This window comes from Athene noctua, chromosome 15 (assembly GCF_965140245.1).
Source record: "Athene noctua chromosome 15, bAthNoc1.hap1.1, whole genome shotgun sequence".
NCBI classification, from domain to species: Eukaryota; Metazoa; Chordata; class Aves; order Strigiformes; family Strigidae; genus Athene; species Athene noctua.
In genome coordinates, this window is record NC_134051.1 from 5,766,765 (window position 1) to 5,785,377 (window position 18,613).

Sequence of the window (18,613 nt, forward strand, 5' to 3'; positions counted from 1 at the left end):
AGAAGCCAAATACCTGATGGGTGGTGGCCTCGCTCTGCAGGGAAACCGGAGTGTTACTGGGGCAGTGGGTTTGCACAACACCCACTGTCAGCTCCGTACTACAGATTTCAAACCAAAAGATGCTTCCCCCCGCCATGGCTGCCTTTCCGACAGTCAGGTCTCCAGCACCACTGCTGTTTCTGCATTAAGAAAGTAATTATTTGATTAGCGATCAGTCTGACTGGCAGCAAACCGTAACTACAGGAAACCTGAGGGGCTCTGGAGAGGTAGCTCTTGAAATAGACTGCTAATGAAGTACCCGCCAATTTAAACCATCCAGAATTAGAAGCTGAAATCACTTCCCAGCTGGAGGCAGGCTCGCTGCTACCCGCTCTGCAAGGCCACTCCATTGATGGGACAGAGCCAAGGCTGCGGGAAGGGCAAGACTGAACTACTGCAGAAGTGGGAAGTGAGGACTCCCAAAGTCCCTTTTGTCACAGTTCCCCAACCCTCATTCCATGCACGACGGCTTTCATTCACACCTTCCCCAGACATCTGTCCTGACATAAACAGGGAAGCCTCCACCGAGAAAGTACTTAATCATCCCTTCAAAGTGCTGTTTGAAGGGTAAAAGGTTTAAAGAAGCAATTCAGTCACCTGCAACACAACAAGTCTTCATTTTTATTGAGTTAGTAAGGTCTCAACTGATTCCGATTTAAGAGAACTATAAGAAACCCTCCTTTCTCATAGTAAGAGCAGGCCTGCCCCAAGAAAGTGATGAACGCATCGAAAAAATCACATTGACAATGTACAAGAAGCATTACTCTCAATAACGGTTAGATTTCTCCTAGCACCTAGGACTTTTATAGCATAAACCTTAAATCAGTTCAACCAATCCATCAACTTTCTTGAAAACTAAATCAAGCGTGGCAGCAACAGTTTTTTGAATGGGATTATAAACACTACGCAGAGTCTTGAAAAAGCAACACGGCTGGAATATAAGCAATACAATTTTAATTCTGACCAGTCACCTACAAACCCCTTGTCTTTCCACTGTTCTGATGGCATTATTAAATATCACATTTGTGACATCGCTTGGGAAAAATGACACAAAGATACAGACATTATGATACAATAGTACAAATGATAAATTATTTATACAGTAAATAATGTCAATAGTCAGCACAAATTCATAAAAAGCAGCCGGCTCCCAGTATTATGAAAACAGTTTGGTAAATATTTAAATTGTAACACTTGTAAAGGAAGCGAGTCTTGTGAGATTCTGCTGTGAAAAATAAACCATATATTTCTCCACAATTTGTGCAATATTAATACATACAGTACACATTAGAAACTGTAACAGCAAAAGGGAAGATGAATAACAATAGTTGTCTTAGCTACAGGACTTCAAAAAGACTGTAAACACCACAACCCACCATGGTTTTCCTTCCCTGTCCCCTCAATGTAGTTTAGTTTCTATATAGTATAAAACTGAATAAATAACTGAGCTTATTTTGGGTTTAAAATTATGCCAAGATTTTTTTTTTATTTTTTTTTTTACAAAATATTTAACACTTTATCTTTGGTCAATTTGACCAGTAAGGCTATTTTGGGATACTAACATTTTAAAAATCAAAAGCACTTTTAATATTTGCAAGTGAGAAAAGAAGGGGAAGAGGGAAATGCATTTGGAGAAATATGCCAGAGCAGATGTGATCGGATACGCACACGTCCTCCATGCAAAAAGAAGTGGGAGGGCGAGGAGGGAGGAAGAATTATTCTGGAGAGCAGTTAAATTATCGCAAAAAGAGATTTACCATTCAGGGCACAACCGAAGCTTCACCTGGCCAAGACAGCCGCCGCCGCTCAGCGTCCCAGCGGCAGGTCCCCATGCCTGCGCGGCACGCGGGCACGTCTCCAGCCCAGGAACCGAGCAGATTTACCAAACCAGCCGCTTATCCCCTCAAACTCAGTTCCTGCCACAACCCCCGTGTCAGGCCGGGCATGGCGGCACCGTTAGTCCTTAGCCTAATGCTTTACAGCACCACAGTCAGGGCTGACAGCTCTTCAGAGTGCCTTGTCGTGGTTTGCTGTGCGATATATGTTATATATATAGATATAATGTAAAAGTAATACAGCTCTTACAGAAGTGGCTTGGTAAAAGCAACAATTTGCCATTCAGCAGTTTCATTAAGCTAGGGCTCCCTACCAGACCAACAGCACATTTTTATCAATTCACGGTGACAGATCATGACTCTGAACTGCAGATGACTTCATAATTTTAAATACTTACTATCAACCCCATCTTGCCTCCAAAAACAGCTACCTAGTGTTTAACGAGAGGATGCGGTTAGAACTTTTTGGCTGATTATAGACAATGCCCCATCTAACTGTTGCAAATGCATTCAGGCGACAGACTAAGGGAAAAACATCAAGTGATCTCAATTCCACTGTTGATAAAATTAAACTGGAAAAATAATGACGGATAAATCTTGCCACAGATCAATTGGAAAGCACTTTTCCCCCCCTATCTGCAAGAATCACACCCTTCCTGGTCTACACTTTTCAATAACTTCAACAACAACAAAAAGTATTTTTCCTTACTCTGAAAGGCAACATGAATGGTTTTTTGTTTTGTTTTCTTAAAGACATACTGGGTGTGGACAGTAATTCTCTTTCCTCCTATATAAAAACAAAAGCAGATGAATATTCTGAATCCTACTTGCAAATTCAACAGTATTCAAGAGGATAGAACAATCTGCATAGAAACATCCACACACTTAGCATTCCGTATACTAATAGAGCTACACTGACCTACACAGCTAAAATCTGTGATTGTACCCTAGATTTGATAGTCTTTCAGCCTCCCCTACCCACCAGAAGATACAATCCAGTCCCTTTCACGTTAGCCAGCCCCTCCTTCCTGCAGCACAGGACCCTAGACTGGCACAGTCTCACACAGCATCGTTACACCAGAACGCACAACTCTGGCTATTTCTTTCAGCTTGTTTTGTTTTTTTACCCCCCATCTTTCTAATTAGGGAAAGGCCACCAAGATGCATCAGTTCATTCACAGAGATGCCCTCAAGGCAGTAGCAAGCACTGGGACATCCCTTCCCACGTGCTCTGCAGACATTTGCGTTGCTCATGAAAGCCGAGCTCAGAAACGTTGCCATCTTTGAGAAGGCCAGGTTTCCACCAGAAACACTGGCTGAAACCTGAGCATGGTTTAGTGCTGATGAGTCCAGACATGCAAGTTAAAATGTATAGTTCAGCTTACAATTAATAGCTGTAAATGGAACCGGTTATTAATATGGAGTGCACCTTTCATTAAGAAACATTAGTCAATAAAATTAATGAGTCGTGTTTGTACATTAGAATTTTTAACATTTCAAGAACTATTACAAGAAAAAAAGAGCCTCTCTTCTGATCTTCACAAAGGCTAAACGTCTGTCCATTTTGGTAATCGGGAAACGGGAACAAATCAAGGGAAAGGCGACTTTAGTGTTTTTTCTTTTTAATGTAGTCTTAAATCATGTTATGCTCAAATTCAATTCATCTAAAAATAATTAGTCACGAGAATTTGTTTTGATTTGCATTACGAATACTTCATTTAAAAGTAAATATTTTAGTGTTAATCTTCCCTTTTAAACTCTCTTTACAGAAACAAAGAGCTAAAACCATAAATAAGAGGGCATTAAAACCATAAAAATGACATTTGCCAATATCTTAATTTTTCAGCCAGACTTGATAAATCTATCAAAACCAGACAGTTAAATAAGAACCACATTATAAAAATTAGCAAAAAAAGGACTATTAGGTAACTCTGCAAACTCAAATATGAAACTGTACTAAACAAAATATGTGCAAAAGTATACAAGAGTAACTGCATATAGCAAGGTTAAGCCTGAATTAGTTTTAAAGCTTGCCCCGGTGAAACTGAATTCAAAGTTGTCCCACTGTATTTCTTTTTTTTTTCTTTCAACTCACATTGTAAGTCAAATAAAAACAAAATACATATGATAACTTCCAAACGAAGCTGGTACTGGACAAGCACAGAGCAGGACACTCACTCAGCACGAGTGCAGCATGCCACTCACAGAGAGTTCCTCAGGAGTCCTTAGAGAGTAGTGTACAAATTCAACACCGCATACAACAGCACACGTTATACTTGACAACTTGAGAATGTTCTTGGGTTTTTTTGTCTGTTTTTGTTTGTCTTTTTTTTTTTTTCTTTTGAGACAAGCTTGCTTTCTCGGTCAAACCTTTGATACGAAAGCAGTGCGATTTTGCGTTGCAATGTTTAATGCATAAAAACCAGCCACCTGGGCCCTCTGAATCGTTCTCTTCTAAGAGTAAGGACTATGGGTGAACCAACAGTCTAGAACTGTGTATAGTTATGTGCAAAACATTCACTAGCACTCTGAATCTCAGGTCTATCATATGGGCATAGGAAGTGACAGATGCAGGTAAATAGTAATTTCAGGATCCAGCACATCATCTGACATCTACAAAATAGCCAACGGAGTTTAAAATGGCAGGTTCTCCCTAGAAAGTGTATTGAAATGATTAACAAAGTAACAAAATGGGCAGAATCTAACTTTGGTGAAAAGTCTGAACATTTCACATAATGCTCAACAAGCCAAAGTAAGGTACCATCTGTAGCAAAGACTAGATTTAGATTAACTGGTAAGTAGAGACAACTCTTCAAAGATCATAACTGTAAACTGCAAATCTACTTCCAAGTCTCTTACACACTGTTCAGTCCACACAGGCCACGTTCATTTTGCTGTAAAGACTTCAGCCTGGAAACACTATGAAAAGAAAAGTTCCTTTAATTGGGTCTTTATAGGAGAAAAGGGTTAGTTGTATTTGTAGACTGGGATGCTGACGGCGGGATTCCTGTACTGTGAAGAGGTTGGGTCATTGATCCTGCAATGCTCACGTTCAGCCCCTGGCCCATCCGTGTTATAGAGGCTACAGTGCCCATAGCTGGTATCGGTGCCATTCCCACAGGCACTGGGGCCATGGAAGACAGAGGTATTGGCTCCATGCTTATCGGGGGCACAGCACTGAAGGAAGGGCTGGTTCCCATCACAGGACTCGCTCTCATCTGATTTAGAGTGAGCGGCTGAGGCTGATTCACTTGGAAGGGGTTGATTGGAGTTGGTGCTGTAGCGGCGCCTAGTTTTGAGAGAAGAAGTGGGGAGAGGGAAAGAGATCATACCTCCGTAAGCACGAGGTTTTGGAGAGCGTCTTTTCTGGTAACGAACGCACCTTCTGTGCATCCTCACACGCTCTCAACCCCAAAATGGAGAAGGCTGCATGGACACCATTCCGCAAACTGGGGCTGCACTGGTGCACAAGTACAGTCTGTTTCCTTGAACCTACCAATGCCACAAAACATCCCTTTGCTAACCAACAGTTTCCACTTCTGAGGGCAGTCACTGGACAGACAAGTTCTAAATCTGGTTACCTGAAATATGCCTAACCACGGCATCCAGATCTCCAAAAATTTTTTTTTTTTTAAATTCTACTTGAAATCTGCATTACAGAAAAGAACTACAGACTCTTTGTACTCTTTTACTGCAATCTCGCTACTGCAGATTTGTGCATTTGCTTCAAGATCTCATCCAATCAACTCTATTTAGAAGCTGTACGTTTCTGGCACTGAGTTTTGACAAGAATTCATAAAGTAAACAAGTTGTTTCCGAATTACAGCGGTTCTAGAAAAAAGCAGAGACTAACTTTCCCAGCGTTTGAGGTTCTCTGGACTGCTGCCAACACTACAAATTCCTTTTACCATATATGTATAGCGTTATTTGGATGGCCCAGTGACCCCTTAGCAACTTTTTGCAGGAACGGGTAATGGCGGATACACAGACTTCCTCTTGCTAAACACTGCCAAGGCTGTTCAGAATTACTGTTTTTTTCCTACCCAAGGAGTTTAATAAACTGTCTTTTTTTATTTTTCATTGGAAGAGTGAAGAAAATAAATATTGCAATAGCATTTTCAAGGATTTCACCACACTAGCATCATACGCAAATTTCAGTGCACATGAACAGCTTTTAAGAAGTACATATAACTTCCACGTGTTGAGTGTCACCATCTAAGCCTGCTGGAAGTAAAGGCTCCCTTCTAACAGGGGCTAGTTTACAGGAGAACGGCAACACCCTGTTTTTCTCTACATACACTGAGAGGGTGTTTTGATCAAAACTGGTTTATCATGCTAGCCTAAAGACAGCCCAACCAGCAACCCACTAAATTATACTGCAGAGTTTGCTATCTGGAACCTCAGGCTGCATTCAGAGATGCTACTGTGCCTGCTGTAGCCCAAGAAAAAAGGGCAATTCCCACCTGCTTCCATGAGAACCTACTCCCTGTTACCTTCCCGAGGGACACTCTAGTGGCACACATTCACATCTTACCTGTCCTGACAATCAATCACATTTAGCTCAGTCATTTTTCATAATTCAACACCTTCTTCTAACACAGATCATTTTGAGAGAGCAAGGGGTAAAGCAGAAGAGAACTTGCTTGAACAAAGCTGAACCAGCCAATCAGCTGCAGACACAAGAGTAGAAACTCTGCGCTGTCAGGGTTGGGTAGTATGCCTTGAAACCACGATGCCTCCCCTTCCTGCTCTCAGTCATGATCTGTTGGCTGAAGTACTCAAGAAAAACAAGCCCAAACCAGCTTACATTAAATCAAATAACACTGAGTTATGCAGAGTTTTCCTATAGGAAGGGAAAATTAAAATAGAGAACTGAAGGAACGTGCAGAAACAGACCTGGTGCCAAGAATGGATTCAGTGAAGTAACAGGTTGCGGTGGCTTGGACACCAGTGAATCCAGGTTCACCAAAGCAGCATTGGGGCCCAAAAAAGACTCAGGGGTTTTCCGAGCTGCACTTTGTTTGCCTGATGTCATGCTTGAGTGCTGGGAATCAAAGAGATCAGGACTTGTGGTACCGCTATGCTGAGATGGCAAAGTGGAACCTGATTCAGCTGAAACAACACAAAGAGAAAAACAAAACTTATCTCATTGATCTACACAGTCAAGCAAAGAAACCCTGAAGTCTCCAACAGCAGAAATGTTTTTAAAATCTAATGTATGCATTAGTCAGATTAAAATGTTTCAGTAAGTTACACCCTTACAGCATGCAAGCAGATAAACGTTCTTTAGAAGAGTATGAAGAAGCTGCAGTTAGAGTTGCAGTGCTCTACTGAAGGCGCTCCCTGATTTGCCCTGATGAATATTCTCACAGCTATGCTGCTACAGATGGGACTAAGAGTCTCCAGGGAAAAGATTTTCAAAAGCCTTGGCTTCTGCCCTTGCACTACACCACTGCTGCACCTTTCCTAGCTAGATTCCACCCAGGTTTTCTCTTTTGTGTTAAAGCAGCCTAGCCCAGATTTCAATTAGTCACCATTCTTTCAGGCAGAGCCATCCTGAAAGTTCACAGTATCAAAGCACTTATATGTTAAGGTCGGGCATTTTTATTATATAGTGACTAATAACCAAATAAAAGAATACATTAAAGCATTCACAGAAGTGTATTTTCTCCTCATCTTACTATTGTTACATACTAGAATTTACACATTTGAGAAATTCAGATAGTATTGTTCTGTTTGACACTCTGAGCATAAGCCAGACTCCAAACACGTTGGATACTGCAAATTTAAAAGTCAAACAAATTTCTGGGTCAATGCAGCAAAAGGTTACAGAGTGAAATTCTATGGCTTACAACACAAAAGGCCCATTCCCCGTAAGTTCATGCACAGGCCAAAAGGTTAACAACAAGCTTTTACTGCTGCATTATCACCAGCTTTAATCTCTTCCTCTATGAAAGCCAATTTTATTTATTCTTTTAGAATAAAATTTAAGAAGAGAGACATTTGTTGCTGAGACTATCACCCAAACTGTCCATGTGCTAGGAATTTCATTCATACCTGGCTTTTTGGAAGTTCGAAGTGTGTCAAATTCAGAAAAATCATCTTTAACTGTACCATTCAAATTACTGAAGAGGTCAAAAGATGTACTTCCTGTTCAAAACAACAAGACAGCCCTGTCATTAACAGATCTTCAGTTGCATCACACACCTGATCCTTCTGAAAGCAATTTCTAACCCACTCCTGTTACCAAGAAGCCACTCTGTCAGGTTCCAGGGCAGCAGTTCAGATCAACTTGAGTGCTCCTACTCTTACCCAGGACGAGGGAGAAGGGTAGCATCAGAGAACTGTCCTGTCTTACAGTGTTAACCAATGTGCTTTTAAATCACAGTGTACGGCACACCTTAGCACGCTAGGGTTTTATTGAGTGTCTGCACTAGAGAGATGTATAGGCAGGCATATATTGTTGCGGAAGAAGAGAACAGCAACAAATTTACAGCCTAAACTATAAAGTGTGTTAATCAGCCTTCAAGTAAAACACACTTCTGAATACAGTTCCAAAGACAAATGTAGCATTGCTACAGCTTAAGTGATAATTTAAAATTACACTTCCAAAGTTAAAAGGAGGAGGAAGGCAATAGAAAAGGTTATCTATGCCATGTAGAGATGGTAAAAGCCCTGTTAGGTAAAGCACCAAAACTTGTCTGTAGTTTGCAACCAATGAAAACAGAACATTTTCAAAATGTGGACACACCCTTACCTCGAAATGGAGGAAGAAAAACCACACCTAAATAAACAGCAGTCACACTCCTGAAAAGCTTTAAAGTGTTCTGGTTGTGTTTGGGTTTTTTTATATTAGTTCAAATGTTTTTCTGATTTAGTTTTTACCTTCAACACATTTCAAGCAAATGAAGGTACAGACTTAGCTCCATAAAGAGCACAAAAAGACAAAACCCCAAGAGAACAAGTAAAGACTGTGTATAACAACACTTCTGATCAAGAACAAAAACCCACCAGAGTTAAAGAATCATTCTCATAATGATCCAGTTATTCCCCTTTGCCCAGTGAAAAGCTGATTAGACAAATTTTTGCAGTACTCTGAGATTCCTTTGTCTATTATGTGCTGAGATGAATGACCAGCAGAAAATGCATTTAGGATGCATTTAGCCACAGTGCCAACACTAAAATACCAGGTATTAATATTCATCAAGGTTTCATTAGTTAGAGAGCATGAACAGACAATTAAATCAGCACCTTCTGCATCTTGCTAACACAAGGGCTTAGGGACAGCTTTCACACCCTCAGTCTGAAGTAACAAACCTTCATTTGCACCTCTAAAAAGTCTCCTCAGAGCATGGAGCTGCTCAACCTGTCAATCTACATCTGCAGAGACATTCATCTGCATAGTTACTTAACATGATGAAAAGTAAAATCATAGTATCATTCATTCCCAGAAATTAAGTCCTTATTAATTAAAGATAAAATCCATTTAAAAACCCAAGAGCAGCAGCAGTCCTAAGTGCTCAGCATGCATCCACACATACCAATAAAAGAACATAGAAAGGACAGAGCATGAAGTAGCAACACAAATTCAGAGCTCGAAGTCAGAATAATTACGTTTAAAGTTCTTTTCGCTGCTAGCTATTACAACTCCATTTATTTTACAGACCAGTTCTGCAAATTGTTCAGCCCGTAGCTTCTTTTAACCAATCAATGCAAGAAAATCATTTGGATTTCACTTTCATTACTGAAACAATATGGATATGGGATGAGACTGTTTCTCACCAGAAGTAGAGAGAGGTTTGTTTGCAGGCGCTGGTCCCCAAGGATCCACAGAAGATTTTGCTGCAGTAGAAGATGGCTGAGCAGGAGCCCAAGGGTCAACATTTTTGGGCAGAGACTGAGCTGTGGATCCTGCTGGTGCTGCCCAAGGGTCAACGGAAGCAGCTGGTTTGGCACCTGCAAAAAGAGCCAGCAGGAACACAAGTCGGTACAGTTTCACTTTGGAAAGCTTTCCTTGGAGATTGATCTCTCTTATGAGCCATTACCACCCATTAATACTAAACATAAATAGGTGAAGCAGTATTCAACATCAGGAATACTGGTAAGTCTCAGCATCTGTCATATATACTGGAACAACAAGCACAAGTAAATTCTGTGCAAGACAAAGGAATAAAACAAATCTCCCATTTGAAACTGAATTTAAAAAAAAAAATCTGCAGTTCCAACAAGAAAATAAACTTGCTTTTGCTACAGACATTACCACCACAACAGACAGTATGTAACTGAAGATGACCTAGATCACAGGGTATATTTATGTACTCCCAGGAAAGGTTTCTAAAAACCTTTTATGTAAAAGGTATGAAATACACAATACTAAGACTTGGACAAATAAAAGAAATCTGTTAAGATTCAAAAGGAAATAGTTTTCAAACTCCTTTACCCATACTGATATTTTATAAAAATAGAATGTTTCCCTGAACTAGCTGTGCTTTTTTCATTCTCATTGGTAAGCACTCCTCCTCATACAGATCTAAGCTGTCCACTGATACCCCTTCCTATACTCTTTTTTTAAAACAAATGCTGTATGTTCGGGATTCACATTTTTATTAGAAGATGCTGACAACTCTTCATTCCTACAAATTCAGATTACCAAACTGCTTCAGACTGTGCACAAGGTTAGGGCCTTCTAGTGTAAAGTGACAAATTAAGACAGTAAAGGGAGAAAGAAAGAGAAAAGAACTTGCCTCACTATATACAATTTCCTGGTTTTTGTTATTCCTCCCCAATGAATTAATTTATTGCTTCTCAGCTTAGGTGACCTCCTCTTCCTTCCACCATTAAATGACACTATTTTAGCCTATCAAACCCCAGGGCCACTGAAGCAAATCACACACAGATTTGCAGTGGGCCAGGTCTGTATTGAAAGGAATCACTCTCGCTTTGCTCCTGTCCCTGCTGCCCCTCCCTGGCCATCTGAGTGCAGGAATGGCCACCCAGTACTTTAAATGCACATCCTGGACAACTAACTCTATGGGGATCAGATACCTTCAAGTCAGTACATACAAACACATTTCCTCTTCCCAATGAAGCTTCTCAACCCATCGTGGTTTAATTACTACATAAGAACAACTGTTTAAGCCAAGAGCAGGACAGAATTATCCACGCGGTACACAGCTATTATCTTTAACTACCACGTGAGTTAAGTTACAACTGAACATTGTTTTATTTTTTAAAACTACATTAAAACTCCCTTGGTATCACAAGATTCTTGACAGCCAATTCAGTGCTACACACAGCTGCACAAATCACAATTTGTAACTTTGGTCTTTGTTTCATCCACAAGCAGCATAGTCTTGATACAGCTTCAGACCAGAAAATGCTAAAATTCTCCAAGAAAATACAACTATTCCCACACCAGTACTTACATTTCCTTTATCTACCCTTAGTGCTGAGTTACGAGCAATGCCACGCAAGAAATGCTAATGACAGCACTTCCCATCAACGGAAGCTTTCAAAAACGTCTTTTCTTTCATAAAGAGAGCACACAAAATTAGAGCACTTGGGAAGATACCTTCCCATAGCTTCCATTAGCTCTACTGAAATGCCAAAGCACATGCAGGATTTGAAAAATACAGCTTAACGAGTCACTTTTTTTATTAGCGTCAAATTCATAAATCTTAGATCTTCAGGACAATCCTTGGGAGCCAAGTAACCAGCAAGCTGGAACAAGGGGTTTTTCTATGGCATTAATAAAGTTGGGAGCCACTGAGAGGAAATGATGCAGCTGCAGATGATGCAAGGAAAATCTTGTCAGGGGATATATCAAGCATGAGATCTAAGAAGGTGGATTTTGTTTCGGTTTTTAACCATGGAAAAACACATTGAACAGTCTTAGAGCCCAGAATTTGGGACTTTTTCTGACCTCATGCCTGCAGTTTATCACCAAAAAGGAAACAGATTACACTTATAACAATGAACTGGAGCTATGTAGCTTTATGCCACCATGAGGAAGGAAAAAAAAATAAATTTCATTATTAAACTTCAAAATTTTCATCAGGAATCTGGATGGTGGTGTATGGAATGCTAATGCAAATATCTCTGAAGCACTTTGTAGCAGAGCTTGTAGAACCACCAGCCTGAAGCAAAACTAACAGAACTAAACTGTTAGTCTTCAGGAAAAAGCTTCCATTTGCACAGAAATCCCCTGACCCTCAAAAAAGAAAAAAAATCCGAAGCCAACAAAAAGTAGATCCAGCTCCAATCCACAGATGTAGCAAGTTTAACACTTACTGTGAGGAACCATCAACTTTCTTATGCAAAGGAGTAACTCCTTGGACAGACTTTGGCTAACCTAGAAAACAGCACACTTACACAGGCAGCAAAACACACACACAAAAGCAAACATGCAGAAAAAGTGGGCTTAGTTGCTCTTCAAGATGTGAAGCACTGAAACCGTCACTTCAGAAACAGATTCCATGAATTTAGCATCGAAAGCATATGAAACAGTAAATATTTAAAATAGTAACCTCAATTGTTTTGTTAGTACAAAAATTTCCATTTAAACACTTCAAATCATTTGGTTTTGATGGTATACGCGTCACATTTCACTGGGAGCAATTAAAGACATGGCAATTCAGATCTATGGCCTTCCTAACCATAGCACCCTGCCTAAGTCCTGTATTAAATACTGGCAAGAGACTAAACCCATGCCACTGGACACAACTAGCAAAGCATGAGCATCCCCCCAGTCTGAGACAAGTTGTTTTTGCCGTACAAAGATGACAGAAGCTTCACTCCTCTTTACTTAAGATTCAAAATGCACACACAAAAACACAGCTGCTTAAAAAGCAGGAACAGAGTGCAACTTCCATTTGTTTCTGCTTGGAAATGAGTTAGGGGACTATTAGTTCTAGAGGAAACAATCAAAATGGACTAATATACTGTTGTTATCAAGCATGATACTGTACACTGAGAAATTCTGAAAAGCTCAACATTAAAAAGCTTTTAAATAAACATTCCTTCAGGCAGTTTATTCTTACCAAATGATTGCCATGGGTCAGAGGCAGTAGCTGCAACTGTGGATCCTCCCCAGGGATCAGTTTGGTTTGCAGCAGCAGGAGGTCCCCAAGGCTCCGTTTTCTGCGGGGCCGGTGCCGACGAGGGCAGGGCATCCATAAGGTCCAACAAAGTGGTATGCTGAGGGCAGGAATAATCTGAGCTTTAATCAAGAGCATTACCAGTCTGAATACAAACCCATGAGAGTGAAGAAGCAATTTTATTATTTTTTTTCCTTTTACACACCTGCATTGACTAGTAGAGTTTGAAATTTAACCCACATGGAAGAAGCTTTAAGCTATACAACAAAGCAATCCCAAAAGCATAAAAGAGCTCAGTATTAAGCTATTTTGTGTTACTGTATTTCAGCTTTTGGCAGCATAACCAGGAATTTCTTAGTCGAAGGCACTACCTCCTTCTTTTTGGGAATTTTAATTGTGTCTCTGCGACTCTCCTCCAGAGCCATCTGTAATCTCAGATCATCTCCGCGTCTGAGGCGCTCCTCCTGCAAAGGAAATCAACACTGTTGATATAGACCATTAGCCTAGACTGTGCTGCTCGCTCCCTCCAGGTATCTAGCCCCCTTGGCAGGACACTGCCCGGGAGGCTTGGGCAGTACTCCCTGCCACCCTAGGAGTGATGCGCACCACAGGCACGCGCAGTGGGATTGCCAGGATTATTTGCTGTAACTTGTACATAACACAAGTGGGGGAAAAAAAATACATTTCTTGTGATTCTTGCCTCAAACAAAGGTCAGGAGCAGCCCTGACCCTGTAACACCAGCATAACAGCATGATCACAACAACATCCATTTTGCTGACTGACATTTACCCTCGTGTTGGTTTACTCCTAATGGGAAAGCTATAAATGAAACGTCCTTTCCAAAATTCAGTTACAACGTTTGAAACATCACAGAACTTAAAGACAAAGTAAATATCCCATCTCTAAATTGTCGTAATGTTTTTGAGCATTCAAATCACCACTGAAGGATGTAGTGATTTAAACTTGAGTTTTTCTGGCTTTTGCCAGCTTCCCTACACACCTGATACATCTGTTATAAAGAACAGTAAGTGAATTAATCTAGCCAACTCCATGTATATTTTGTAGGTTTTTAACATCTGTAAACTAACATGTTTGTGGTACATTCAACCACTTTAAATATCTTTGCTTGCATCATAACTTTCAGAAGTTGACTAATTCCCCAGCTGGTATTTCCCTTGTGATTTTTTTTTTAAGCTATTTCAACCAATAGATTCTTATTTTTATTTTCTTTAACTTTATTGCCCAATAATGACAAAGTTTACTGGGTGACAGTTTCCCTTTCTAAGCACAGAGATATTAATGCTTAAAAGTAAGCTTAGCAGTTAAGCTAAACTTACAGGAATCCCCTCAAATATTAGAGGCACTCAGCACAGCTGACTTGAATTTTCACTCATAGATGAGATTCAACAACTTTGTTATATATTAACATGCAGCAAACTTTATCCATAATTACAGCATTTACTCCAAATTCAGAATGAACCTCCTAAGAATTAACACAGTAACATAACCCGTATGATAGATAAGGAGCCAAGTTATTTTAAACCAGGTTCTTTACATATTCTAGTACTTTGTGTCAGGTCACCCTTCTACTCCAGGCAATCTTACCGAATGAACAGATTGTTCAAAATTTCATTGTAATCAGAATTCACTGGCATTTCTTATGCTGGCCCGATTAACAAAGGTTTTCAGGACTAGTCATGTTTTCAGTTCTTCCTAACTGAAAACATCTTCAGTAATGTGATGATTAACATCCTCCCACACAAAGTCTTCTTGCAAAGTGACTGTCATCTTCCACTAGTCTCAACAGCTCGGAGGCTGAAGTTACTTTAAAAAGAGATTTAAAAAAATAAATAAAAAAGAGCAACATCTTCTAAAATGGCATTTCTCTCCCCCTATTTCACCTGGAGCAAAGCCAAGCTGCCATTGAACAAAACAACCAGGACTGCAGTCTCAGCTATCAAACCATGGACACTTTGGAAAACCTACACGGGAACTGACCTGCTCCGCCACTTCTCGGCTCATCGCCAGCGCGAGCTGCAGCTGGAGCTCCTCTTCTCCACTTGTCTGAGGCCGGGCCTGCTCGAGCTCCGAGGAAACTCGAGGGGACGTAGCTGTTGGAGACAAAAACGAGCAAATTTAACACACCAAACAACAATATGTAACAGGTTTGATGATTTCTCTGACCAGACCAGCCCATTTTCACACAGCCATTCTCAAAGTGGCCCAGCACAGCGACAGGCCCCTGGGTGCCACGAGCCACCAATTTGCCAATAAAGCTCATACCAAGGCTGAGGTTAACAAGACAGAACAATTAAGCAGGGAGAACTCTGTAGAACAGTTCAATTGTTTTAAAGGAAAAACGGTCCTGGAAAACAAATAATTTTTGTGTTAGTGGGGTTGTAATACCAAGAAGTATCACTGATAAATGCTGGATCATTGTCTCGGCATATCAGAGCTTTGGGGGGCAGGACACTGACTTATAAAACTATAGAATTAATTGTTCAAGAAAACATTTGTTGGTATTTCTTACATCTTCCAAAGTCAGTAAGGATTTGCTGGGAGTTGGCCAATATCAGGATAAAATTGGATACCACCCACTTTTCTGTAAAATAATACAGTCTTAATGGGACAGATAAAGAACTATTCTTAACTGCTAAGCAGGCTCAGACACAAACAAGCCAGCTATTCATACTCAAAATTTACAAAAATACTGTCTCATTCTCTGTACAAAAAAAAGTAAAAATGTTTGGTATATTGGCTAGAGGGGTGGTTTGGTTTTTGTTGTTGGTTTGTCTTTCTTTGGATGAAGACTTCTATTAGCTAACAATTAGCTGGTAATCTCCCCCCCTTCTCCTTGAATATCAGTCAAGCTTGAAATCCAAAATACAGAATTTCTTAACACACAAATCTTCTTTTACTGATGTTTTCACTACAGTAGCATGCAGAAATTCCCATCCAATGGGAGAACACTAGTCGGTTTATCACTATACAGTAATTCAACAATTTTTGTGCTCGCTCTCTCTCACATAATTCTCTAGCATCCAAATCATTTAGACAGAAATACTATCTTACCTTGGCAAGAAAGTTTGTATTTAATAGTTGGAATGGTAATTAGCTTGGCACGATATATATTGACATTTAATAAAGATGAAGCATATTTTTAAACTAGCATATCGAGCTCAAAGAAATCAAGTTCCTTCTTAATAAGTCAGCTGGGCATGTAAAAACTAGATTGCCAAACTGTAACTTTAAAAATCACTTTTTCAGTCACTACTTTAATCCTCCAAATACTTCCCAGTCTTGTCTCCCTCCAAGTTTTAGGCCAAAATGACATTACAAAATAAAAAGTGCAGCCTTCTCTCTCATCCAGCAGGCCAGAAGGAAGGTGACTCTCCATAAACAAGGAATGACCTTTCCTTTCCACTGTACACCCGATGTGCCATCCTACTCCAGACCTAAAGGGACAAATTAATTTATCACACAGAACGATTCTTTCACGTTGTGCTGATCTCAAAGCTTTCAAGCCAGCCAGACACTCTCCTTGCTTCACATAAAGCTGTTACTCATGCCTCAATTCTATTACTTTTGCAAACTTTCTCATATAAAAATCTAAATTTAGCCTGCTGCAGAAGTACTTTCTGCTCCAACGGTCACAGAGTAGCTCTCTGATATATTATATGGACTATTAAAGACCTGAAGTAGGAATAAACAGGACAGACAACATGATGTCTGAGAACATGGAAAATGCAACCTTAACATGTTTGTAAAATTTAGTGTTCTTAAATATCTAGAGAATTAAAAAGAAAACAGCATAAAACTCAACGGGAGGTTACCAAAAGGGTGTCCATGACAGAAAAACTAAGATCTTTCCCTGATTTGTCAGTCAAATGGAGTAAAATTAACCTGTGTGGACTCAGCAAAGCATTTTATGATAACAGATAGGATGTTACTGTTAAACAGAGGGTAGTGTAAGAACTGAAAAAGGAAAGAACCAGCTGAAGAAGAGATTACGTCATACTGCCTACCACCAAGGAAGTTTACTAACAGTTTCTCAAGAACTGGCTTTAAGAACAATCTCAAGAAAAATTATGCAATAAAAATTATGCAAAGATAATGGCTGAGAAGAACTGTCAAACTAGAGGGAGAAACAGGAATATTAAAAAAACCCAGATGACCGAGAAAGGAAATGGGCTGATACAGAGAAAGAAAAATAATTCCTCTGACGACCACCTTCTGCTAATTGCAGAATCAACTTCAAGTGACAGAGATGTAGAGAACTTTTAATACTAAAACTCCCAGCCACTTACCTAATGCAGGTTTTACTAACATTAGCACTCCTGTGTCAAAGCACTAGTCAGAATTCATCTAACAAACCAAATGCAATTCTAGTCATTCAAATTCAAGATGATTTCAAAACAGAACGGATGTGGAGACCTAACTACCCTTCTGAGCAGAGAGAATATTTTACGCATTCATCTTTGCAAAAAGATTGAGTAGTTTATGGTTGCTAAATACATCAGGCTTGCAAATACTATGGAGTGACAAAAACTATTTAAAATAAAGGGGCAAGAACTAATAGTATAAACTGACCATGAATAAATTTGAGATACAAACAGAAAGAAGTGGCTTTCCAGCAGGAATCACAGGAGAGAATCATACTGGTTTAAAACCAGAGCTGGATAAGCATACAAATGGGACACCAACATAGTCACCTGAGAACAGATGGCAACTGGACTATGATCAGGCAGGTACCTTCTGGTCTTACACTTCTTTAACTGCAGTTGTGGGGAAGAATGTGATTTGCTGCAGTTTTTGCATAGGAGTTTTTCCATCTCTGCTGACAAAACTACCTTCCATAACAACCAAGAAGCTGATAGTAGAATGACTTTTAAGATGATGTGAAATGAGTTAACTTTTGTTAATCCTCCTTCCATTTCCACATGAAGGACAACTTACTGAAAGTGCTCCCCAGTTTCAGTTTTTAACAGCACACAGCATTTTTGCACTAAAAAGCTGCAAGAAGCAGGAATTGCGCCCTACTCATGGTGGGTCCTCGCCTCCCAGCCGTGCACAGCATCAGCAGGCTTGCTTTGGCAGAGAGCTACATGACCTCACAGCTCCCAACAGAGACCAGCATTCAGCAGCTCCGGGATCTGAACACAGATAATAAGGGGTCTCACAGATATAGCTTATTTCTTTTCACTTTTAGGCTTTTCAGCAATTCATTCTACTTGGTTTTATTAACTCTAAAAGGCAAGTTAGAGCTCCTTTCACAAAAAAAAAAAAAAAAAAATTACCAATTTAAAATTCTTCCTTAGGCCTCACATTAAAAAACATTAATAAAAATGTTATTTTACATTTAGACTTCTGCAGTGGTTATAAACCCATGTACATTAAATAGCTGTCAGCATATTTGTTGAAAAAGGATCAACAGCTATTGAAAACACTGTTCTTGGTAGTAATCTGACATGTTTTATCCAGCAACTTCACTCCTAAATTCCCACAGCATTATCACTGCCCTTCTATGTTGGCCTCATCCTGCACTAAGGTTTAGTTGCAAGGATCTAGCATAAAGGTTATTGCCTTAGTAACAGTATCACTGCCACACAAAGAATCTCTTATCCCACAGCACATGACAGTTA

At 39.9% G+C, this 18,613-nt stretch overlaps 1 protein-coding gene across 3 annotated transcripts in view; it reads right to left on the reverse strand.

The window, feature by feature from the left end:
* Window positions 1-637: 637 nt before the first annotated feature.
* The window catches only part of EPN2 (epsin 2), a 46,794-nt gene continuing 28,818 nt past the window's right edge, over window positions 638-18,613 (reverse strand). The window contains exons 3-9 of one of the 3 annotated variants that reach the window (XM_074918807.1): window positions 14,970-15,082; window positions 13,342-13,434; window positions 12,914-13,070; window positions 9,657-9,830; window positions 7,932-8,024; window positions 6,771-6,986; window positions 638-5,163 (exon numbers count right to left, since the gene is read on the reverse strand). In XM_074918807.1, the coding sequence (XP_074774908.1) occupies window positions 4,826-5,163; window positions 6,771-6,986; window positions 7,932-8,024; window positions 9,657-9,830; window positions 12,914-13,070; window positions 13,342-13,434; window positions 14,970-15,082 (1,184 nt within the window). In that variant the 3' untranslated portion in view covers window positions 638-4,825. The remainder of the gene's footprint in view (window positions 5,164-6,770; window positions 6,987-7,931; window positions 8,025-9,656; window positions 9,831-12,913; window positions 13,071-13,341; window positions 13,435-14,969; window positions 15,083-18,613) is intronic. The other 2 variants (XM_074918809.1, XM_074918810.1) reach the window with 2 other exon arrangements.